General features: G+C 43.9%; 1 protein-coding gene across 1 annotated transcript in view; it reads left to right on the top strand.

Moving 5' to 3' along the window:
• The window catches only part of GALR3 (galanin receptor 3), a 322,406-nt gene that overhangs the window by 22,821 nt on the left and 274,275 nt on the right, over window positions 1-25,310 (top strand). The window contains exon 2 of the mRNA XM_073592628.1: window positions 14,998-15,366. Coding sequence (XP_073448729.1) covers window positions 15,020-15,366 — 347 coding nt within the window. The 5' untranslated portion in view covers window positions 14,998-15,019. The remainder of the gene's footprint in view (window positions 1-14,997; window positions 15,367-25,310) is intronic.

Here is a 25,310-nt window from a genome sequence, read left to right as displayed (position 1 = left end):
GCCAAACCAAAGGGGAATTTCCAGCGGTATATTATACCCTTAGCCCGAAGTACTGCCAGAAGGGGTTGCAGTTCCCTTCTACGCTGTAAGGTTATATTCGATAAATCTTGAAATAGGCGAAGTTCCGTGCCGTTATGTAATAAAGGAGTCAGGGTTCGTGCTCTCCTCAGAATTTCTTCTTTCAAGCGGTAATCAATAATGCAGCATACCACATCTTTTCCTTTCGGTCTCAGAGCACGATGGATTCTTTCCATCGCAGTGGGAACATCTCTGGGTCTGCTGAGTAGATTATTAAAAATATGGGTAACTTCACTTTGAAGGTGTTCCGCATCCACGGCTTCAGGCAAACCTCTCAGCCAGAGATTATGGCGTCTGCCACGGTTATCCAAGTCTTCCAAGTGGTGATTGATATCTCTGAGTTGCCGTGTGTGTGTCGATCGCCAGATGTTGGTGACGGATCTTTGAAGAATGGAGGGCAGTTGTTTGTTCCACTGCCTGGACTCTTCCAGTAATAGCCTGGATTTCAATTTTTAAATCTGAGCTGCCGTCAGGGTATCCTTAATGTCTTTAGCCACGGATCTAAGATCGCTCAAGCTAGGTTGTTGATGTGGGGTGAGAAGAATTCCCACATCATTGTGTTCATTGTGAGATGGAGAAGCAGTTCCATTAGGGTTAGGAGGATGCTGCTGATGGATCTGTGAGGTGGGAGCCGGCACCAAACTTCCCGTCTGTGCCCAAAACATCTCCGGGATGTTTTGACTGGATCTTGCCGGTAATTCTGGGGGAGAACGTGAACGGGAGGTCGACGATGTTCTAGAGGCAGTACCCATCGTTTTTCAGGTGTGTGAGATGTCGGTGACCGTCCGTAGAAGGCAGATTTCTATCCCTATCAGCGGAGCTCTGAAATCAAGCGGCCATTCTCTACGAGGTCAAGCCACACTCCCGAGAGGTATTTAGCTGTTTATATTTTAACAAATTTTTTGCGCTGGTATAATCTTATTCCAACAATTCTCCTTGCACTATATAGTTGCTGATAAATCTAACAATGTTTATGCAATCAGATTGTTTTCAATCCATTTTTATTAATTTTATAAACAATTTATACAAATACATATACATTCACATACTTTGCTACTATAGTTATACATATTGTCCTGTATCCCTAACAAAAAACCCCAATTTCTATTATATTCACCTATCTTCCTTTTCTATTCCCTTGTCCTTTCCACAGGACCTCATTCTATTCCATTCATCCAACAACCTTAACATAAAAAAAAAAAAAAAAAAAAAAAAATCCCCCCACCTCTCCCTGGAGCAGTGTATTCCCTTTCATAAGTATTGCATCATATATGCTGAGGACCGAAATTCCTCCCATTGTTGCCATATTTTCGACCTTTGATTCTTTGTGTTCTTTTCTCTACTAATTTGTTCTTCCATATATTGTATTTTGTTCAATTCACAAACCCACTCAACTACTGTATAACATTTTATTTTTCGCCATCTTCGGGCTATTACTGTTTTGGCAGCTGTTGTGATATGGTGAAGGATATCCATTTTTATTGATTTTATTGACCCTGGTATTATAGATAATATCGAGACCTTTACGTCTGGTTGTATTTCAAAAACTGATACTTTCTGATATATTTAAAATACCCTGTTCCAGAAATTCTTCACCCTATGACACCCATACCACATCTGTTTACACCGTGATCAACTGTAACTGGACACAGCTGATCACGTCGTAAAAAGCCTGCGTCTGAGGCTCTTTACCGAGATCCATGGTGCGGTGTGTCAGACTGCTGCGTGCCCCGGCCATGGGCCACCAGAACATGCATTGCAGAGTTTAGCAGTCTTCAAGGCACCAAAGTGTCCAGTTAACTTGTGATCATGGCAAAGTTTCAATACCGCAACCCTTAAGTCTCTAGGTACAAAAATGTTGTCCTCGGCCATAAGAGGCCACCTTTTGCCTCTTTTTGAGGCAGGTTCCGAGGAGGCCTGTTTTATCTGTGACAGTAAGTCTTCCTGTAAGACAAGAAAGTTCCCAAAGGGCAGTATGGTATCCGGAGGTGTGGCTTCTTCTGAGTCATTGAACATGACATCAGAAGAAGTGCATCAGGTTTTGTGTTCTTCAACCCAGGCCTATAAGTTAAGTGAAATGAAAATCTGGAGAAGAATTGTGTCCACCTGGCCTGGTGTGGCTTTAATCTCTTCGCCGTCGTCAGATACTCCTCAAATTTTTATGATCAGTATAGATCATAATTGTATGTGCCGCTCCTTCCAACAAATATCGCCACTCTTCCAGTGCAGCTTTGATAGCCAGGAGCTCGCGGTCCCCCATGTTGTAGTTCCTTTCTGCTGCTGATAATTTCCGAGAAAAAAATGCAACTGGGTATAGTAGGGCTTTGGACCCTTGTTGTTGTGACAGTACTGCTCTGACCGCTATTTCAGATGCATCGATCTCTAGAACAAATGGCAGAGCCGGATCAGGATGCTTCAAAATGGATGCAGAAGTGAACAACTTCTTAAGGGTTTCAAAGGCAGCCTGAGCTTCAGAAGACCAGTGGAATCGGATGCCTTGCCTGGTTAACTTTGTAATGGGGGCAATGATGGCAGAAAATCCCCTACCAAACTTTTGGTAGAAAGCGAATCTGATGAAACATTGGATTCCTTTTTTGTCTACAGGAACTGGCCAGTCCAGAATAGCGGTGACTTTCTGGGGGTCCATCTTAATGCCTTCGACTGAGATAATGTTTAAAGACAAAAATCCTCTGAGTGAGACTTTAAGAAGGGATAGAGAGCAGCTGGAGTATCACGAAGGTATTACATAAATATAACTTTTTTAATAGTTTAGAGTTAAAAAAGAAACAATACATGAATTTGAGTTGGATGCTGATACTGTCACAAATCATGAACCAGATCGAGACAGAAGTACAGTTAAATCACACTTGTTTATTAATAAAAATAAAATGGTAAATAGAGTAAGCATAGTCAAGCATAGCCACAGTCCAGTAACCGGATCGGGTAGTCAGCCAAGTCAGAGTTCAATAACCAGATCGGGTAATCAGCCAAGCCAGAAGTCAGGGATCCAAGTAGAGGTACAGCAAGTAGGATAAAGAGCCAGAAGGGATGTCAGCAAGCCAGTCTTTAAACAGGAACGCAGGAGATGGTTTCTTGTGATGTGACCAAGGCGAAGGCAGGAAGGAAATGAGCTAGATGTCTTTAAGTAGGCGGGACTGACGTGCAGATCCACAACAGCTAGTTAACTGTGGAGAGAGAAAAGAGCTGGCAATTAGGCGACAGCTGTGCGGCCAGCTCAGAGAAGGAAGGGCTGAGCCAGCCCTGACAGATACATAGACTATACAGTTGATGACACAGTTGTAAACCACAATTGATCTGTTGCGGAACAAATGAGGACAACAGAAGTACCTAACGCGTTTGAAGTCTGTAAAAAATATACTTTCTCTTCTTCAGGGGTGTATGTAGTCACTGCAGAACGTATATTCGTCTACAATAGATAGAAAGGGTATAAATAAATAAATACAGGATGCATATAATACAACATCATAAAAGAGATGTAAAATAACACACCATTTCTTATTCAAAATCATACTTGTAAGTACACTAACCGTGCAAACTGTATAACCGTTCAAAGTATCTTGCATCCAAGGGAGACTATATTTTAAAACCGTGCTGTGGTTGTGAACTCGGTCAATTCCGGTCCAGCGAGACATGAGCACTGTCTGGAGCGCATCTGAGCCCAAAGCGGGATGATCCCTCACAAAGGACGCCCTGGCATGGCCCACCAAGAAAGTTCCCTCAAATATCCTCAAGCGACTGTAGTCACTGCAGGGAAAAAGGGAAGATAATTATTGGTCTGATATATGGACCAAACTCATATATCGCACGACTCAAGTAGTAGAGCATATATAAAGACATTAATAATAGTGAATTGAAGGGATGGCAGGGGTATGTACAAAATAATGACAGAAACATATATAACATGACAATATATGAATATATCTGTATAAGTAAATGGATGAAAATGTTCATATATACCTGCCCAGCCAAATGCACAAAAATCAGGCAGGGAAGAGAGGGACCTAAGGGTGCCACACAAACCGCAATTTTAGCCACAGGACTCAAACATACCAACAGGTGGCCAGAAAAGACAGCCTGCAATCTAAACAAAAAAGATCCAAGTAGGGTTTGCTGGATAAAACAATATGACTAGGTGAAAATAAGCAAGAAATAATCTTAAAAAAACTGAATATAGTGGGGGGAGAGAGTGTTGTCACCACTCATGTCCCCACTAAATAGACTGGTAATGGGGTCGATAGCTTGCAAGTGGGGGCTGAGTCTCAGCAAACATTAGTTACCTGAGAGGTGGCTAAGGTGCTAGATAGGTCCTCGGTAGCTCCATCCAAACAGCCTGAAAGGAAGGCTGTAGGAGGAGCGTGTTATAAGCGTGTGATTGATAGCCAGAGGGCCAATCAACCACACACACACACACACTCATCGTGGGGCAGAGCTTTGCAGGGCATCCCCCGAGACGATGGCGCACGGACGGCGCCTCAGGATATGCCGGCCACAGAGATGGAAGGAGCGGGGCATGACCAGCAAGGTGGGATACCAGCCAGGAAAGCCGGAAAGGCGACGCCGACCCACGTCACCCTCTCGTGACGCAAAAACAGGAGCCTGACGACCCGGAAAGGAATACGGTCATGTGGCATCCAATGTAAACAAAGGCCACCCATGTCGGGACGGCGTGAGCGGCCCCCATGCGCCGAGTGGGGGATCAATTGGGCATGCGCATAGAGACAGGTGTCGTCAGGCAAACCGGAAGAGAGACCGACACAACCATGTGGGACACATACACATTGGTATTCTTACAGTGAGAGGTTACACAGAAGTCTGGAGAAATTTGTATCGGATGAGGTAACCAAAGGAAAAGAGATCAGTTGTACAGTTGGAAAAACAGTTGAAAAAAACAACTAAATTTTATCTTGTCAGGGCTGGTTCAGCCCTTCCTTCTCTGAGCTGGCCGCTCAGCTGTCGGCTAATTGCCAGCTCTCATCTCTCTCCACAGTTAACCAGCTGTTGTGGATCTGCTCGTCAGTCCCGCCTACTTAAAGATCTCCAGCTCACTTCATTCCTGCCCTCACCTTGGTCACATCACAAGAAACCATCTCCTGCGTTCCTGTTTAAAGACTGGCTTTGCTGACATCCCTTCTGGCTCCTTATCCTGCTTGCTGTTCCTCTAGTTGGATCCGTGACTTCTGGCCTGGCTGATTACCCGATCTGGTTACTGAACTCTGGCTTGGCTGATTACCCGATCTGGTTACTGAACTCTGGCTTGGCTGACTACCCGATTCGGTTACTGGACTCTGGCTATGCTTTGACTACGCTTGCTCTATTTACCTTTTTATTTTTATTAATAAACAAGTGTGATTTTACTGTACTTTTTTCTCGGTCTGGTTCATGGTTTCTGACAATTCTAAATAATGAAACATTATGACAATAATGAATATACAAATAAAAATAATAATCAATATAAACACAACATCTCGACTGAGATAATCAACCTCAAGAATTGAATGCTCTGTAGTAGTTTGAATTAGCATTTTTCTGGTTTGGCATATAGGCCATATTGCTGAAGCCGTGTTAATACACTTCTGACATATCTGCGGTGCCGGAGAGGTGGATGAGCGAATAAACCCTTTCTTCAGATTGTCATCAATGTATTCTCTCAGTATACCCAGTTCTATTTTGGTTAGGGGAAAGATCCTCCTGAAAGGAACTTCCGCCCCAGGCAGGAGCTCAATCCCACAATTATAGGATCTGTGGGGAGGAAGGGTCTTCACACCCTTCTTACTGAACACATCTAAGAATTCGTGATACGCCATTGGAACTGATTGGTGCTTCTCTGAGTCAGAGTCCAGACAGAGCAAGGGTGAGGGGTGGCAGGTGACCTCTGGTAGACAGTGTTGCTGACAATAAGTTGAAGGGAACTTGATTTCCTCAGTGGCCCAATTGATGTGAGGGTTGTGGGCCTATAGCCAAGGCATGATGGGGAATAAAGGTGAAGAAATTTCATCCAGGCATAGTAGTTCTTGGTGGTGATTGGCAATGGTGGCTGGTAATGGAACAGTTTCTTGTGTAACCGGACCTAACTTGATGGTGGACCCATCGGGCAGATGTACAGATAGTCCCAGCGTCTTTGTTTGTAATGGAATCTGGTGTCTAGCTACAAAAGACAAGTCACCTGGATATTCCTTCCTGGGAGCTGTAATAGGATAGGAAGAGCGAGATGAGAAGATTTGTTCAATGAAGCAGAAGTATGAGTAGAAGAGATTGACAGGCACTTACGCAATTTTGCTGGACAGGATCACACGTAATGTCTTGGATCTCCACAATACATGCACAGATTGTTCTGTCTTTGGCATTGACGCTCTTCTGTGGTGAGGGAAGGACGAAGCAAGCCCAATTGCATGGGCTTGGATGTATCAGGAACAGGAACTACTGAAGCTGGAGGAGCCTGACTGGATAAGCTGGGAACCTTGGGTAACATTCAAGCTGGCCTGTATTGTCCTGAGGATCTCTCGGATCGACGCTGTCTTAAACATTGATCGATCTGTAATGACAGATTAATAAGGGTGTCCAGAGATTGAGGTACCCGTGCCAGCTTATCCTTTAGGGAATCCGATAGGCCCATGTGAAATTGGTAACGCAGGGCAGTGTCGTTCCAATTGGTGTCAGAACTCCAACGCCTGAATTCGGCCACATAGCCCTAAGCCGCTTTGAGCCCTTGCTGGAGGGAGTGTAATGCTGTTTCAGCAGTGGCAGTTTGCTGGGGGCCTTCGTAGAGTTGTGAAATGGTGTTAAAAAGGTGCTGAGGTGGGTCGAGGATGCGGCTTTTTGTTCCAGGAGACGGTGTGCCCAGGCTTGAGGCTCACCCAGAAGCAGCGAGATGACAAAGCCCACCTTGGTTGCCTCCAGGGAGAAGGTACAAGGTTGTAAGGCAAAGAAAAGTTCACAAGCATTGCGGAATGCTCTATATTTGCTGTGTTCCCCAGAAAATCTTTCAGGTGTAGGTACCCTTGGTTCCGGTGGCAGCATCACAACTGCAGGTGTGGAAGCTGTACTGGCTGGAGTAGCAGAAGGATGAGCAGATCCTTGAGGGTTGGCAGGAGATGACAAGGTTCTATCCTTCTTGCAAGTTTTTGACAGCTTGTGTGAGCCCGGCCAGGTTTTGGCAAAGTTCATCCATGGGGGAGGTTCCTCGCTCAGGCTCAGACATGGCTGTCTGATACTGTCACGTTCTCACGTACCTTGCAGATGAGCCCGATAGTGCAGAGGAAGGCCTCCCTTACGTATCTGACCCGCGGCCCCTGATAGAGCAAACAGGAGGTTCAGAAGTACAGAGTGGTGTGAGTGCCTGGCGGGTTAGCTGTTAGCAGAACTGCTTCAAGGATCCTGATGCCACAGGGATGAATCCCAGCGAGATGAAAGATCCAGACAGTGAGCCAGCTGATAACTGGGTCAACTGGTATCCGGATACCACACACCTGGATGCAGGGATGGGTAGACAGTGGATCAGTCTTGAGGGGTATGAAGCACAAGCAGGTACAGGCAGGCTTGGACTACACAGACAGATGATGCTGGAACAGATGCCAAAGCTAGAGGCAGGCCGGTAACAGGCCAAGTTGGTAACAGGCGGGCAGCGTGGTAGTTAAAGGAGCAGGCAGAATCAATGTCAATGACTAGCAAACGTGCACCAGCCAGGACAGCAGCAGGATTCCTTCTGAGGTGCATTTCCTGACAGCTGGGTTCCCATCACTCGGGCACCTGGGGAGCCTTAGACCTCCTACCCCAAAAGGAGAAGCGAGGGAAGGCCTTAGTAGGCACACTGGATAGAGCTCCAGTGATAAGGGTAGACAGGCAGATGAAGGGGGGAAGTTACTGTCTACATTAAGAGCAGGAATAGGTAAAAAATCCAAATATTCCTGAATAACATCATCAGAAATGGGAAGGGGAGGAGGGAGGGTAAGGGTAGGGATGGATGGGAGAGGGGAGAGGGTAAAGGGGGAGTTCAGAGGGTTAGAGGAAAGATAAGATCATATCAAGCTGTGAGAAGCTCCCTGTTTCTGACCCCCTTTTTGCCTCCTCAGGTTGTCCCCCTTCACTCTATTTTAAGAAGCTATACCATCCTCTGGCCTCGCTGTGTGGCGAGAACAGACGAAAGAAGATATGAAAGTGGAGGGGGGACTGGAGGGGGAAAGATAATAAGATGTAAGATAATTCTCAATTGTTTAACCTATAATGTACGAGGGTTAAACACCCCATTAAATAGACACAAGATCTTAAAAGAAATTAAACAATACTCTGCTAGTGTAGTCTTTCTACAGGAGACACACATCTCACATAATATGAAAATGAAACTGTATTCAAAACATCACCCTATGTGGTACTATAGAGACTCTACAACAATTAGAGCAAAAGGAGTAGCAATAGGGTTTGCAAAAGATGTTGAGTTTTCCCTAGAAGAAAGGGTGATAGACCCTAAAGGAATGTAAATGTTTTTAAAGTGAAGGCTGCAGGGAATAGAGTGTACCTTGGTTAATATATACTGCCCAAATAGAAGTCCAACGGCCTTCCTAAAGGGGGTCCTGGGAAGGCTAGCAGACTTTAAAAAAGGTAAAGCAGAAGATCTGAATTTCTGCATGGACCATAGGATAGATAGTTTGTCACAATCACAGGGGAATGGAAATCACCAACTTAGGACAGTGAAGAGGAAATTATATCAGTCCCAGTTGGTCGATATATGGAGAATTCCTCATCCTGAAATGAAAGACTATACATGTTATTCCCCAGTGCATGGCACATATTATGGTGGACCACAAATGGCTGGACTCAGTTGTTAGAACATCTATAGAAATAATAACTTTATCAGATCATGCTCCACTAATAATGAAGTTGGAAATAGAGGATACCCAGCTTAGGAGGAGTAACTGGAAACTAAATGAAGAACCGTTACAAGATAAAGAAGTAGAAGAAAAAATAAAAATAGAATTACAACAATTTTCAGGTAAGTCAAACCCCAGGGATGTTGCAGGCTACGATCTGGGAGGTATACAAGGTGTATATAAGTGGCATTCTGATCTCCACTGGAGCCAAAAAAAGAGGGAAATAACTAGTAAAATTTGAGCATTTACAGAAATGTATGAGTTAGAACATCATAAAAAAACAGCAAATCTGGAGATACACCACACGTTAACAATAAAAAGAGATGAGTTAAAGGAGTTAATGGAACAGGAAACAAATCAGGTCTTCGATAGGGGAGCTAAGGACAGATACCAATGGGAAAATAAACTTGGGAAACACTTAGCAAGAATATAAAAAAAGAGGAAAGCGGTAAACTTTATAGGAAAAATTTAAAATCATAAAGGGGAGAAGGTATATTCAACACTGGAAATTGCAATTGTATTCCAAAGTTATAATAGTTCCTTGTACTCGGTTAGGCATAAAGGGTTACAGGTAGAAGAGTTAGAAAAAACAGAAAAAATACAAGAATACCTTAGGGCGGCAAATCTCCCTAAAGCAGCAGTAGCTAGAATACAAGTTTTAGAGGAACCAATAACCCAGGAAGAAATTATACTAACATTAAAAAATACAGCAGCAGGAGAATCCAGGCCCGGACGGATTTACAGTTAGGTATCACAAAAAATTTAAAGAACAACTGATACCAAAACTATGTACATATATGAATGGGCTGGAAAGGGGGAAATGAGATGAGAAGGGACTCATTGTAAGCGTACAATACGGTTATACCTAAAGAGGGAAAAGATGCTACCTTATGCTGAAGTTATAGACCAATAGCACTACTAAATGTAGACACAACGCTATATGCAAAAGTTTTAGCTTCTAGATTAAAAGAGCTGATTCCAGTAGGGAGGGGAAGGATAACGCAGCTGCCTGCCTGTGGTATTAATAGGATCAGAAGAACACCAGCAATTGTCTTCAGGTAGCTTTAGGTGCACACTGTGCAGAGGACACAGTACACTAACTGTAAATACTGCAGCTGCCTGCCTGTGGTATTAATAGGATCAGAAGAACACCACCAATTGTCTTCAGATACAACACCTAGGATGCATATATATACACAACACACTGTAAGTGCAGCTAACTGACTCGCCTGCCTACTCTAACTTAAATCAAATGACACTGTCTCTCTGTCAATCTCTCTCCGCTGCCGCAACACACTACACAAGGCCGCCACGCAGGCGGCCTTATATAGTTTGGGGCGTGTACTAAACCCCCGAGCCATAATTGGCCAAAGCCACCCTGACTTTGCCCAATTACGGCTCTCTGTACAGACGGCACTGTGATTGGCCAAGCATGCGGGTCATAGTGCATGCTTTGGCAATCACCAGCTAGCAATGCACTGCGATACCGCAGTGAATTATGGGCCGTGATGCGCCACTCGAATTTGGCGCGAACGGCCCAAAACGTTCGCAATTCGACAACCAAACAGGCAAACCAAACAGGCGATGTTCGAGTCGAACATGGGTTTGACTCAAACTTGAAGCTCATCCCTAGTGACTAGCAATATTGCACCCTTGTTTGGACAAATTTCAGTGTTTTTGATTTGATTACATTATTGAATAAAATGATTATTGTAATTGTATTATTATTTTTTATAATTATTTATAGTTATTTATTATATTATAATTTATGATTATGTGTTTCAAACTTTATCATACCCGGGATGTCTACTAGATTCTTGTTTGGACAGATTTAAGTGAGTTATTCCTAAGAATTACAGACCTACAATATAAAACACCAAATTTCCATGCAAAACAATGTACCGCTTTGACATTCAAAAATCAGACATAATCATACCGCCAGGGAGGTTAAAAGAATAGAGCAGTGGTTCTCAACCTACTAGTGCCGTGACCCCTTGATAAAATTTCCCAATTTGTGGGGACCCCTAACAGTAAAATTATTTTCGTTGGTCATTTCATTGCTGTAATTTTGCGACTGTTATGAATCGAAATATAAATATCTGATATGCAGGATGTATTTTCATGCTTACAAATTTAACATCTTAAAGCGTAGAGCGTAGTGATTAATCACAAAAACAATCTGTAATATATAGTGAAAAATATTTATTTAAAATGAACATATAAGTTACAAATAAATAAAATGCTCCACCGAGAGACAGGGTAAGTGCCGGGCAGACAGCGAGCGGGCAGGGTGGAGCACAGTGGGAGCATTTGATATGGCACGGGGGCAGTATTTGATGGCACAGTGGGAGCATTTGATGGCACAGTGGTTGCGTTTGATGGGCACAGTGGCTGCGTTTGATGGCATAGTGGTGGCAATTGATGGGCGCAGTGGCTACGTTTGAGGGCACAGTGGCAGCGTTTGATAGCACAATCAGCAATACATCTAATGTGTTAACCAGAAGTGACGTTTCGTCGCCGCCATCTTGGTACACTCATCCACAGCAAGGTTACAGTTAGAAGTCGGCAAGCGGACATCTTTTTACACCCACCGAAGTCTTGCATTTTACACATATTTTTACCAGTAAACTGAGCTTATATACTATATAAGCCTTATATAGTATATAAGCTCAGTTTACTGGTAAAAATACGTGTAAAATGCAAGACTTCGGTGGGTGTAAAAAGATGTCCTCTTGCCGACTTCTAACTGTAGCCTTACTGCGGACGAGAGTACCAAGGTGGCGGTGATGGAACGTCACTTCTGCGCGGTCTCTCCTCTCCCGGAAGTGACATCTCGCTGGCCGAGACGGACAGACTCACAGTAACTTCGGGTCCGTCTCGACCAGCTTTCCAGTTTGGACCAGCATTCGCGACCCCCTGGCAAATCAGCAATCGGCCCCCCAGGGGGTCGCGACTCCCAGGTTGAGAACCGCTGGAATAGAGTATACATATAAGATGGAATATCTGTGTAGTAAAAAGGATCACATGGAGAGATTTACCAGCATCTGGGAAAGATGGGTGGAATTCAAGAAAACAAAGAAATATATACAGAGATCTGGGGTGAATAGAGAGAGAGAGAGAGAGAGAGGAGGAATCCTGAGGACAGAGAGAGGGTGGAGAAGGGAGAAAAAGAAGCACGGGGGGGGGGGGATTTAATGTATATGACTGTGAACATGTGATGAGAGTGTCATTGTTGTGTATCAGGGACAGCGTGGTGTGAGGTTGACCAGTCCTTTGTCACAATTTGGGGAGAAGGGCAGGTGTCTGACCCACGTTCATCACATACAGTATTGACTGGCAGCGTAGAGGGATAGTTCTGCCTAGAGCATTCAGTGAAGTGTTCGGAATTACCTCTGCTCTGAAGGATTCTAGCCCTTGCGGAAGCAGTCCTTTGAGATAAGTTGGTGCATTTTTTTTTTTTTTTTTAAAGACATATGGCAACAGTCCCTTTGTCTCTTATGCTTTCTGTTCTATCCATACTCTTGCAAGCATGCTTGGTTTGGCAGATTACAAGAAAATGAGCAAAGATGATCTGCGTACTGAGTGTGAAACAAGAGGAATTGATGTCTCTCGGCAGACGTGGGAAAACTTTATTCATGCCCTACAGGAGGATGATAGCCAGGCAGACCAGAACCCAGGGGAACCTGGAACTGAAGGGGTTCCCGCTACCTTAGAGTCCAGTGCTTCAGCTACAGCCTTGCAGGATGGACAAACAGAGACTAACCCTGGAGTATAAATGAATGTCACCTCCAATCCAAAGCATGCGCATCCCAGCACCTGATTGCCTGTAACCACCACAGACTCTCCTTAGATACAAGAAACACTTCAAGCATCATGGAGGCAGATCCTCTGGCGTACCTGCAGTTTCCCCAATGCCAGGCTGCTGCTGAAAGAGGGGAACACCAGGCTAAGAGAGAGGTTGCACAGAGGGAGGTTGATCACCAGCACGAACTGGAGAATCCTAGACTCTCCCTCCTGATTGGTTGAGACACAGAAGCGGGTGCCATTGGCTCCCGCTGCTGTCAATCAAAGTCAGTGAGCCAATAAGGAGAAAGAGGGGGCCAGGCCGAGCCACAGCTCCGTGTCTAAATGGACACACAGAGCCTCGGCTTGGGTGCCCCCATAGCAAGCTGTTTGCTGTGGGAGCACTCGACAGGACAGAGGGGCCAGGAGTGCCAGCAAGGTAGCTGAGAAGAGGAGGATCTGGACTGCTCTGTGCAAAACCACTGCACTGAGCAGGTAACTATAACATGTTTGTTATTTTTAAACAAAAAAAAAGTAGACTTTAATATCAGTTTAACAATTATGACTCATCTGCTGTCAATGGGTTTCCCACTGACAGCAGAATGTAAACAAAAGAAGAGCACTTTGGGTCTGCTAAAGATTTTGAGGGGATCCCCCAAAATCCAAACCAGAGCTTTATCCGAGCATTCAGTCCAGCAGGCCAGGAAAGGGGGGGGGCGATCGCTCGTCCCCTCCGCCGCTGAACCATACCAGGCAACATGCCCTCAAGAAGGAGAGGGTGCTTTGGCTGTAACTTATCCCCCCTCCTTTTCTGGCCTGTCAGACTGCATGCTTGGATAAGGGTCTGATATGGTTTTTGGGGGATTTTTAACTCTCACACCATTTTTAAAGATAAAATTGGTTAGGGGTCCCCCTCAAAATCTATATCAGACCCAAAGGGCCTGGTATGGATTGGGGTGGACCCCCACGCTGCTTTAAAAAAAAAAATTCTCTTCTTTTGTTTATATTCTGCTGTCAGTGAGGAATCCGGTTGGTGCCAGCTCCTTGATAACCAGCTGAAATGAAATACATTCTTTAACTACTTATTTAATGCAAGCATTTATTTAATTATTTATTTTAGTGAACTGCCTTTAAGGCCCCTTTCACACTGGGGCGGTTTGCAGGCGTTATTGCGCTAAAAATACCGCCTGCAAACCGCCCCAAAACAGCCTCCGCTGTTTGTTCAGTGTGAAAGCCCGAGGGCTTTCACTTTGAAGCGGTGCGCTGGCAGGAGAAGAAAAAAATCTCCTGTCAGCCGCATCTTTGGAGCGGTGAAGGAGCGGTGTATTCACCGCTCCTAAACCGCTCCTGCCCATTGAAATCAATGGGACAGCGCGGCTATACCGCGGCAATACCGCGGCTATAGCCGCGCTATACGAGTGGTTTTAACCCTTTTTCGGCCGCCAGCGGGGGGTTAAAACCGCACCGCTAGTGGCCGAATACCGCGGTAAAACAGCGCTAAAAATAGCGCTGTTTTAACGCCGACGCCCCCGATGCCCCCTACGCCCCAGTGTGAAAGGGGCCTAACGCTGTTATATGTGGTATTTGCCAAGCGTTTTTGCTTTTTGAGGTAAATACCACATAAGAGATAGTGAAATGACATATTGGCCTAAACTGAGGAAAAAATTTGCTTTTTTTTTAAAAAATGGGGATATTTATTATAGCAAAAAATACAAAATATTGTGGGGTTTTTTTTCAAAATTGTCGCTCTTTTTTTTTTTTATAGCGCAAAAAATAAAAACCGCAGAGGTGATCAAATACTACCAAAACAAATGTTCTATTTGTGGGAAAAAAAAAGGATGTAAATTTTGATTGGGTATAGCGTTGCATGACGAAATTCTCAGTTAAAGCGGCGCAGTGCCGTATCGCAAAAAATGGCGTGGTCATTAAGCAGGCAAATCTTCCGGGGCTGAAGTGGTTAAGAGATTGCTGAATTCCTAAATACATAAACTATTTTACAAAAATAACTATTATTTAACACTTATAGGTAATAACACCAGAAATTGTTGATCCAGGAAATATCCAATAGCCTTAAAGGGATAAGGAAGAATTATTTTTTGCCTTCCTCTGGATCAACTGTGGGTATAGAATTCTGTATATGGAGGTTTTCTATTTATTTATTTTTTCTGCTGGTTGAACTAGATGGACTTGTGTCTTTTTTCAGTCTGACTAACTATGTATCTATGTATTAATTTCTCTGTATTTTTCACAGGGCTGGTGACAGCAGCGGAGCAATGTCTCAAGCGTGGAATGCTTCTGTTACATCAGAACTGCCCCCTGGGGGAATCATCGTACCTGTGGTCTTCTCCCTTATATTTGCTCTAGGCACAGTGGGAAATGGATTAGTTTTGGTTGTGCTCCTGAGGAATGGCCAAACTAAGTACAATACAACCAACCTCTTTATTCTAAACCTGGGGGTTGCGGACTTATGTTTTATACTACTATGTGTCCCTTTTCAGGCCACCATATACACCCTGGATGGATGGTTATTTGGAGCTTTCCTCTGTAAAGCTGTTCACTTCTCCATCTACTTGTCAATGTATGCCAGCAGTTTCACCCTGGCTGCCGTTTCAGTTGACAGGTGAATAGATATTTACATTTTACCTTTTACATGTTTGATAATACTTCTTTAGGTGCTATTTTCCATCACTTCATTATTTCTGTATCATTATGACGTCCGAATCCTCGCTTGGGTAGAATCTGCCCAAACTGCAGTTTCCACAATCTTGCTACTTCACAGTTCCACTGATTACATCTCATCCATCACTCACTTCCTTCCCTAGTTCTAGCATTTTATTTTCATCCATCATCATCTTCAATCACCTTTTCTGCCTGAACTTACTGAATATCTTGTTAGATATGTAGGTCTATTAACCACTTTAGGACCGGGCCTCTTTTTTAGATGTGGTGTTTACAAGTTAAAAACAGTTTTTTTACTAGAAAATTACTTAGAACCACATTATACATTTTTTTTCTAACATCCTAGAGACTAAAATGGCGGTTGTTGCAATACTTTTTGTCACACCGTATTTGTGCAGTGGTCTTACAAGCGCACTTTATTTTTAAATAATACACTTTTTTGAATTAAAAAATAAGACAACAGTAAAGTTAGCCCAATTTTTTGAATATTGTGAAAGATAACGTTATGCCGAGAAAATTGATACCCAACATGTCACGCTTCAAAATTGCGCCCGCTCGTGGATTGGTGACAAAATTTACCCTTAAAAATCTCCATAGGCGACATTTAAAAAATTCTACCGGTTGCATGCATTATAGAGGAGGTCTAGGGCTAGAATTATTGCTCTTGCTCTACCGATCATGGCGATACCTCACATGTGTGGTTTGAACATTGTTTTCATATGCGGGCGCTACTCACATATGCGTTCGCTTCTGCACGCGAGCTCGGCGGGACGGGGCGCGTTTTAAATTTTTTTTTTTTTCTTATTTATTTTACCTTTTACTTTTTATTTTTACACTGTTTTAAAAAAAAGTGTCACTTTTATTCCTATTACAAGGAATGTAAACATCTCTTGCAATAAAAAAAAGCATGACAGGACCTCTTAAATATGAGATCTGGGGTCAAAAAGACCTCAGATCTCATATTTACACTAAAATGCAATAAAAAAAAAATAGTCATTTAAAAAAATAAAAAAAATAAATTGGCCCTTTAACCACTTCAGCCCCGGAAGGATTTACCCCCTTCCTGACCAGAGCACTTTTTACAAATTGGCACTGCGTCGCTTTAACTGCTAATTGCGCGGTCATGCAATGCTGTAACCAAACGAAATTTGCGTCCTTTTCTTCCCACAAATAGAGCTTTCTTTTGATGGTATTTGATCACCTCTGCCGTTTTTATTTTTTGCGCTATACACGGAAAAAGACCGAAAATTTTGAAAAAAAATGATATTTTCTACTTTTTGTTCTAAAAAAAATCCAATAAACTCAATTTTAGTCATACATTTAGGCCAAAATGTATTTGGCCACATGTCTTTGGTAAAAAAAATGTCAATAAGTGTATATTTATTGGTTTGCGCAAAAGTTATAGCGCCTACAATCTAGGGTACATTTTCTGGAATTTACACAGCCTTTAATTTATGACTGCCTATGTCGTTTCTTGAGGTGCTAAAATGGCAGGGCAGTACAAAACCCCCACAAATGACCCCATTTTGGAAAGTAGACACCCCAAGGAAATTGCTGATAGGCATGTTGAGCCCATTGAATATTCATTTTTTTTGTCCCAAGTGATTGAATAATGACAAAAAAAAAAAAAAAAAAAAAAAATTACAAAAAGTTGTCACTAAATGATATATTGCTCACACAGGCCATGGGCATATGTGGAATTGCACCCCAAAATACATTTAGCTGCTTCTCCTGAGTACGGGGATACCACATGTGTGGGACTTTTTGGGAGCCTAGCCGCATACGGGGCCCCGAAAACCAATCACCGCCTTCAGGATTTCTAAGGGCGTACATTTTTGATTTTACTCCTCACTACCTATCACAGTTTTGAAGGCCATAAAATGCCCAGATGGCACAAACCCCCCCCAAATGACCCCATTTTGGAAAGTAGACACCCCAAGCTATTTGCTGAGAGGCATGTTGAGTCCATGGAATATTTTATATTTTGACACAAGTTGCGGGAAAGTGACAATTTATTTATTTATTTTTTTTTTTTTGCACAAAGTTGTCACTAAATGATATATTGCTCACACAGGTCATGGGCATATGTGGAATTGCACCCCAAAATACATTCTGCTGCTTCTCCTGAGTATGGGGATACCACATGTGTGGGACTTTTTAGGAGCCTAGCCGCGTACGGGACCCCGAAAACCAATCACCGCCTTCAGGATTTCTAAGGGTGTACATTTTTGATTTCACTCTTCACTGCCTATCACAGTTTCGGAGGTCATGGAATGCCCAGGTGGCACAAACCCCCCCCAAATGACCCCATTTTGGAAAGTAGACACCCCAAGCTATTTGCTGAGAGGCATGGTGAGTATTTTGCAGCTCTCATTTGTTTTTGAAAATGAAGAAAGACAAAAAAAAAAATTTTTTTTTTCTTTTTTTAATTTTCAAAACTTTGTGACAAAAAGTGAGGTCTGCAAAATACTCACTATACCGCTCAGCAAATAGCTTTGGGTGTCTACTTTCCAAAATGGGGTCATTTGGGGGGGGTTTGTGCCACCTGGGCATTCCATGGCCTCCGAGACTGTGATAGGCAGTGAAGAGTGAAATCAAAAATTTACGCCCTTAGAAAGCCTGAAGGCGGTGCTTGGTTTTCGGGGTCCCATAAGCGGCTAGGCTCCCAAAAAAGTCTCACACATGTGGTATCCCCGTACTCAGGAGAAGCAGCAGAATGTATTTTGGGGTGTAATTTCACATATTCCCATGGCATGTTTGAGCAATATATAATTTAGTGACAACTTTGTGCAAAAAAAAAAAAAAAAAAAAAAAATTTGTCTCTTTCCCGCAACTTGTGTCACAATATAAAATATTCCATGGACTCGACATGCCTCTCAGCAAATAGCTTGGGGTGTCTACTTTCCAAAATGGGGTCATTTGGGGGGGGTTTGAACTGTCCTGGCATTTTATGCACAACATTTAGAAGCTTATGTCACACATCACCCACTCTTCTAACCACTTGAAGACAATGCCCTTTCTGACACTTTTTGATTACATGAAAAAATTATTTTTTTTTGCAAGAAAATTACTTTGAACCCCCACACATTATATATTTTTTAAAGCAAATGCCCTACAGATTAAAATGGTGGGTGTTTAATTTTTTTTTTTCACACAGTATTTGCGCAGCGATTTTTCAAACGCATTTTTTGGGGAAAAAACACACTTTTTTACATTTTAATGCACTAAAACACACTATATTGCCCAAATGTTTGATGAAATAAAAAAGATGATCTTAGGCCGAGTACATGGATACCAAACATGACATGCTTTACAATTGCGCACAAACGTGCAGTGGCAACAAAATAAATACATTTTTAAAAGCCTTTAAAAGCCTTTACAGGTTACCACTTTAGATTTACAGAGGAGGTCTACTGCTAAAATTACTGCCCTCGATCTAACCGTCGCGGTGATACCTCACATGCATGGTGCAATTGCTGTTTACATTTGACGCCAGACCGACGCTTGCGTTCGCCTTAGCGCGAGAGCAGGGGGGACAGGGGTGCTTTTTTTTTTTTTCTTTATTATTTTTTTGCTTTTTTATCTTATTTTAAAACTGTTCCTTTCATTTTTTTTTTTTTTTAATCATTTTTACTGTTATCTCAGGGAATGTAAATATCCCCTATGATAGCAATAGGTAGTGACAGGTACTCTTTTTTGAAAAAATTGGGGTCTATTAGACCCTAGATTTCTCCTCTGCCCTCAAAGCATCTGACCACACCAAGATCGGTGTGATAAAATGCTTCCCCAATTTCCCAATGGCGCTATTTACATCCGGCGAAATCTAAGTCATAAAATGCTCGTAGCTTCCGGTTTCTTAGGCCATAGAGATGTTTGGAGCCACTCTGGTCTCTGATCAGCTCTATGGTCAGCTGGCTGAATCACCGGCTGCATTCTCAGGTTCCCTGTTGAGACAGGAGAGCCAGAGAAAAACACGGAAGACGATGGGGGGGGGGGGCATTCTCTCCCACTGCTTGTAAAAGCAGTCTAGAGGCTAATTAGCCGCTAGGATTGCTTTTACATGAAAGCCGACCGCTGGCTGAAAAGAATGATACCAAGATGATACCTAAACCTGCAAGCATCATTTTGGTATAACCACTCAAAGTCGTGAATGCTGTACCTGAAGACAAAAATATGGCTAACAATAAAGCACAGTAAATGGTAAAGTATAAAAAATTGCATACCTGAAAAGCAAACATGATAAAACATAACAACAATAAAACATTGCAGAATAGAATACAGTAAAAAAGAGCAGAACAATAGAGAGAATAGAGAGAGAGAGAATAGAGAGAGAACAATAAAACGACAACTATTACTTTTTATTTTATATTTTTGTTTGTGTTTTTTTTTTTTTTTTACACTTTTTTTGTAACTGTAACTTTTATAACTGTAACCGGTTCCAGGTTCGGGTCTCTCAAAATGCGATGGCATCTTGGGAGACCCTGTGAAAGTGTGCCTAGTCTGTGCAATGCTGTACCCTACGCTAATACTCAGCTAGTGAATGGTAGCATTCAAAACATTCACCAATGCAAAGACCAGGATTGTCAGGACAGGAGGGACAATAATAGCGGGTGTCACGCCTATATCCGCGCTTACTGCAGACACGACATCTTTTTTGGGGGAGTTCGTTGGGTAGGGGTACTCGGGGGAGGACATAAAGAAAATGCCTCTCATGCAGCCGACTGCATTTGGTTGGGGATGTGAATGGGGGAAGTACGGGCGCTGCAGAAGTGGTGGGTTCCCAATTAGGATTGGCGAATGCAGCAGGAAGGGCATTATGGGCACGACGGGCCTGTGTTTGTCTTCTTTGTGGCAGCGGGACACTACTTGTGCTTGCCACCTCACCAGCTTGAACTGCACTTATGGGACTCGCCACGTCACCAAGTGTTACTGCAGTGCTGGTTTGACTATGACCGGGGTGTACTAGGCCACTGGCGCTTGCCAGTTCACCAAAACGCTACCAAAAAAACTGTTAACGATCGCAGGGATCAGGCCTGACTCTGCGAACGCTGCAGTTATGCGTTTAGAGTTTTGTAAGTGACAGTGATCGATCGATACTGCACTTGGGTGGGCTGGGCTGGGCCGGGCGGAGGGGCAAAACGCAGGTGCTAGCAGGTATCTGGGCTGATCCCACTAACACTGCGTTTTTGGGAACCCTAAACTGCTGGGGATGCCAGTATAGATCTGATCGGATCAGATCAGATATTGATCAGTTCAGATACTATACCACTAAGGGAGGTGTACGGTGCGTGCATGGGTGTTAGCGCTACTGGCACTAACCTGACGCTGCCTGGGGCTGGTGCTTGCCAGTTCACCAAAACGCTACCAAAAAAACTGTTAGCGATCGCAGGGATCAGGCCTGACTCTGCGAACGCTGCAGTTATGCGTTTAGTGTTTTGTAAGTGACAGTGATCGATCGATACTGCACTTGGGTGGGCTGGGCCGGGCGGAGGGGCAAAACGCAGGTGCTAGCAGGTATCTGGGCTGATCCCGCTAACACTGCGTTTTTAGGAATCCTAAACTGTTGGGGACGCTAGTATAGATCTGATCGGATCAGATATTGATGCGTTCAGATACTATACCACTAAGGGAGGTGTACGGTGCGTGCGTGGGTGTTAGCGCTACTGGCACTAACCTGACGCTGCCTGGGGCTGGTGCTTGCCATTTCACCAAAACGCTACCAAAAAAACTGTTAGCGATCACAGGGATCAGGCCTGACTCTGCGAACGCTGCAGTTATGCGTTTAGTGTTTTGTAAGTGACCGTGATCGATCGATACTGCACTTGGGTGGGCTGGGCCGAGCCGGGCGGAGGGGCAAAACGCAGGTGCTAGCAGGTATCTGGGCTGATCCCGCTAACACTGTGTTTTTGGGAACCCTAAACTGCTGGGGACGCTAGTATAGATCTGATCGGATCAGATATTGATCCGTACAGATACTATACCACTAAGGGAGGCGTATGCTGTGTGCGTGGGTGTTAGCGGTACTGGCGCTAATCTGACGCTGCCTGGGGCGACGCATATCACCGCCGGGCGATCAGGGGGCTAAACCTTTATTCGGTAATAAACGGCGGGTGCCCTGACACTATAAAAAATAAACAAACTAACCTGCGTCACCCGTAACGGTTATACGGTGATCAGTGGTGAAAGGGTTAACTAGGGGGCCATCAAGGGGTTAAAACATTTATTAGGTAGTATATGGGGGTCCCTGTCGCTATAAAACGCTGACGGCGAACCTAAATATTTACCTCACTAACTAGCGTCACCAGCGACACTAATACAGCGATCAGAAAAATGATCGCTTAGCGACACTGGTGACGGGGGGTGATCAAGGGGTTAAAACTTTATTAGGGGGGGTTAGGGGGGTACCCTAGACCTACAGGGGGGTAATACTAACTGTCCTAACACTGTAAATGTCACAAACTGACACCAATACAGTAATCAGAAAAAAAAAAAAAAAAAAAAAAAACCTGCTGGTGTCAGTTTGTGACAGGGGGGGGGGGTGATTGGGGGGGGATCGGGGGGCGATCGGGGGGGGGATCGGGGTGTTTTGTGTGCCTGGCATGTTCTACTGTGTGTGTGTGTGTTGTGCACTCACATTGCAGTCTTCTCTCCTCGGCCCGGAACGGAAAATACCGAGCCGAGGAGAGATGACATCATTTCCTCTGCCTCTGTGTACAATACAGAGGCAGGGAAATGATCCCATTGGCTGAGAGCGATCGCGAGGGGGGGGCCACGAATGGATGGCCTCCCCCTCACCTCCGATCGCCGGGGGAGATTTGCCGACCGCCGCTGGCACCGGGGGGGGGTCCGATCGGACCCCCCACCCGCGGGCAGGCAAGGACGTACATGTAAGTCCTTTTGCCTGCCCGTGCCATTCTGCCGACGTATATAGTCGTGCGGCGGTCGGCAAGTGGTTAAGAGCTATGGGCGGAAGTGAGGTTTTAACGTCGCTGCCGGCCTGCAGTGTCATGGAGACGGGTGGGGGCCATCTTTCCCTCACTCGTCTCCATGTCAGCCCAGGGGACAGACGCGATCGCCTCCACCGGCGGCTCCGGTAAGCGGCGGAGGGCACCAGATCGCGGTGGGCCCCACTCCCGCCACCGATAAAAGTGATCCTGCGGTGAATCAGCCGCAGAGACCACTTTTTGCTTGTACTGGACCGCCGGCCGAACACGGGCATACCGGGGTTATGGCAGCTAGCTGCTGCCATAAAAACGATATCCGTCCCCATAGTAGGGATGTAGAAAAAATTACAAATCAGCGCGAAGTGGTAAATATGCGTTATATAGCTGCTGAACACTAGGGTCAAAAAACAAATCCCTTAATATAAATATAACATCAGATAGTGCAGCGCTAGAATCAAAATAAAACACTAAAGTCCACCACGATATCAATATCCATATGGATAATCAATAAATCATCCTCAAGTGCGAGCGAACACCGGTTAGTGGAGAAGTGATTTCAGGCAGCCCACCACCAAGGAATAGGTTGGCCTCTCACCTGAAGGAATGGACCCTTTGGTTATAGAGGGTCCTAAATCGCTTTAGTCAAGCAAGATACAGCATGTGCCAGCATCCGTCAGGGCTCAGGTGTCAAACACTCCTCTGGGACCATGGGGCTCCGGTAACAGACACTCCAATATGACCAAGGTATATATAAAAGAAATGGCGAAAGAATAGTGCTCTCTGTATGCAATGCTTTATTATAAAAAAGCTAAAATAGGTCACTCACATGTGAACCGCTGGGTAAAAGCATATAAACAACGGTAACGATGCGACCTCCGTCTAGTAGTGTGGATGCGCAGTGGCCGCGGGTGACGTCACGACGTATCCTCGTTCTGGACGCGTTGCGTCCCAATGGGCGGGGACTTCATCAGCAGATGAGGATACGACGTGGGCACCCGCGCTATATACAAGGTAAGTATCCATGACAACGAACCACATGGTACAATTAACCTCTCACTGACCCGGAAATCAATCCGGACGTTACCCCTCATAATAAAATATGCGCTAAATGGAACTGAATGCTCAGGCACATAAGATGGGGGATGAGTAAAATGTACATCAATTCACTAAGGAAGAGATGCATAAAAACTGGATAAAAAACGCTGATAAATTGGGAATGCTAAATAAATCATTTCAAACCAATTTCAACATTGTATGACAGTCATCCGCAGCAACTGTCACCCACACATGTTAGACACAATAAAAAGCAGATTGTGAGTATAATCAAACATAAAACCTTAATCTATCAAATAATAAAACATTCACATGTAAAAACAATCAAATATGAAAATAAAAATAAAAATAAAAAATAATTAACGATCAGAGATAAAGCAGTTGGTGTCAAAATCCACGTTTAACCCTTCAGGGCAGAGAACCCTAGTTTCAAAGATCCAATATGATTCTCTTTTGCTCAGTTGTCTTATGAAGTTGCCACCCCTCCAATGCCTGGTGACCCTTTCTATGCCCCAGAATTTCAAGCTTTTTGGATTCTAATGGTGATGTAATTTAAAATGTCTAGAGACATTGTGGGTTTTCAGGCCTTTTTTAATATTATTAACATGCTCAGCAAGCCTCACGTGTAGGGGTCTAGATGTTCTACCAATATACTGGAGCCCGCATCCGCACTCCAGCATATACACGACCCCTACCGTGTCACAGGTAATTAACTGTTTGATCTCATATTCCTTATTCGTAGCAGATGCCAAAAACTTTTTCCTTTTCTTTAAATTCCCCTTAGCGTGTTTGCACGGGACGCACTTGCCACATGCGTAGAAACCCCCCAAAAAGGAAAAAAGCCTATCAGAATAAGGAACAGGGGGGTTAAGGACACTGGGAGCCAAACGATCCCTCAATGAAGGAGCTTTCTTGTAAATAAATTGGGGGCGGTCAGGTAAGACAGGGCCCAAAATTTTATCTTGTTTTAAGATGGGCCAGTTCTTCAATACTACTTTTTCAAAAGTGCGATATTGCACATTATAATCAAGCACCATCCTAAAATTAAAATTGGGATTAGAATTAGAATTGTCTTCCCCAGGATCCCGAACAGTATTGGAGACCAATGTACCCCTGTCCATAGTTTTCACTCTCGTGACCTCCTTCTCTAACAATGAACGATCATACCCTTTTTGTTCAAACCTAGAGGTCAGGACTTGTGATTGTATGATAAAATCCTCATCACGAGTACAATTCCTGCGTAACCTAATATACTGCCCCCTAGGGATGTTGCACAACCAAGAATGATGGTGACAACTCCCCAGGGGGATGTACGAGTTGCGGTCAGTAGGCTTGAAATAATTGGTGATCGTGAAACGGTCATGAGTGACACTAATAGTCAGATCTAGAAATACCACCTTATCTGGGTCAATCGTCCAGGTCAGTGCAATATTCTTTTGATTATTATTAAGAGTCTCGATAAACACGTCAAGTTTATCTCTATCCCCTTTCCAGATAAGGATCAGATCGTCAATGAATCTACGATAGCATATAAGCTCTGGGGGTCTGTTACGAAAAACAGCCTCTTCCTCCCAGTGGGCCATAAATATATTAGCCACACTGGGAGCAAAACGTGCCCCCATTGCAACTCCCCTTGTCTGTAAATAAAATTCCTTATTATACCAGAAATAATTCCTGGTCAAACAGAAATTTAAACAACTCAAAAGGAATTCCTGATGTCTCCCTGACAATGATGAGGAGGACAGAGCCCATTCCACAGAGGACATAGCATCTTTGTGACCAATAATGGTATACAGAGAACTAACGTCAGCTGTTACCAAAAAGGTAGGCGGTGAGCACTCAAGGTTTTCTAAAATCTGGATAATATGCTTAGTGTCTTTTAAAAACG

The sequence above is a fragment of the Aquarana catesbeiana genome, linkage group LG07 (genome assembly GCF_042186555.1).
Source record: "Aquarana catesbeiana isolate 2022-GZ linkage group LG07, ASM4218655v1, whole genome shotgun sequence".
Lineage (NCBI taxonomy): Eukaryota > Metazoa > Chordata > Amphibia > Anura > Ranidae > Aquarana > Aquarana catesbeiana.
Note: the sequence above shows the minus strand (reverse complement) of the source record. Positions and strands in the feature narration are given on the sequence as shown.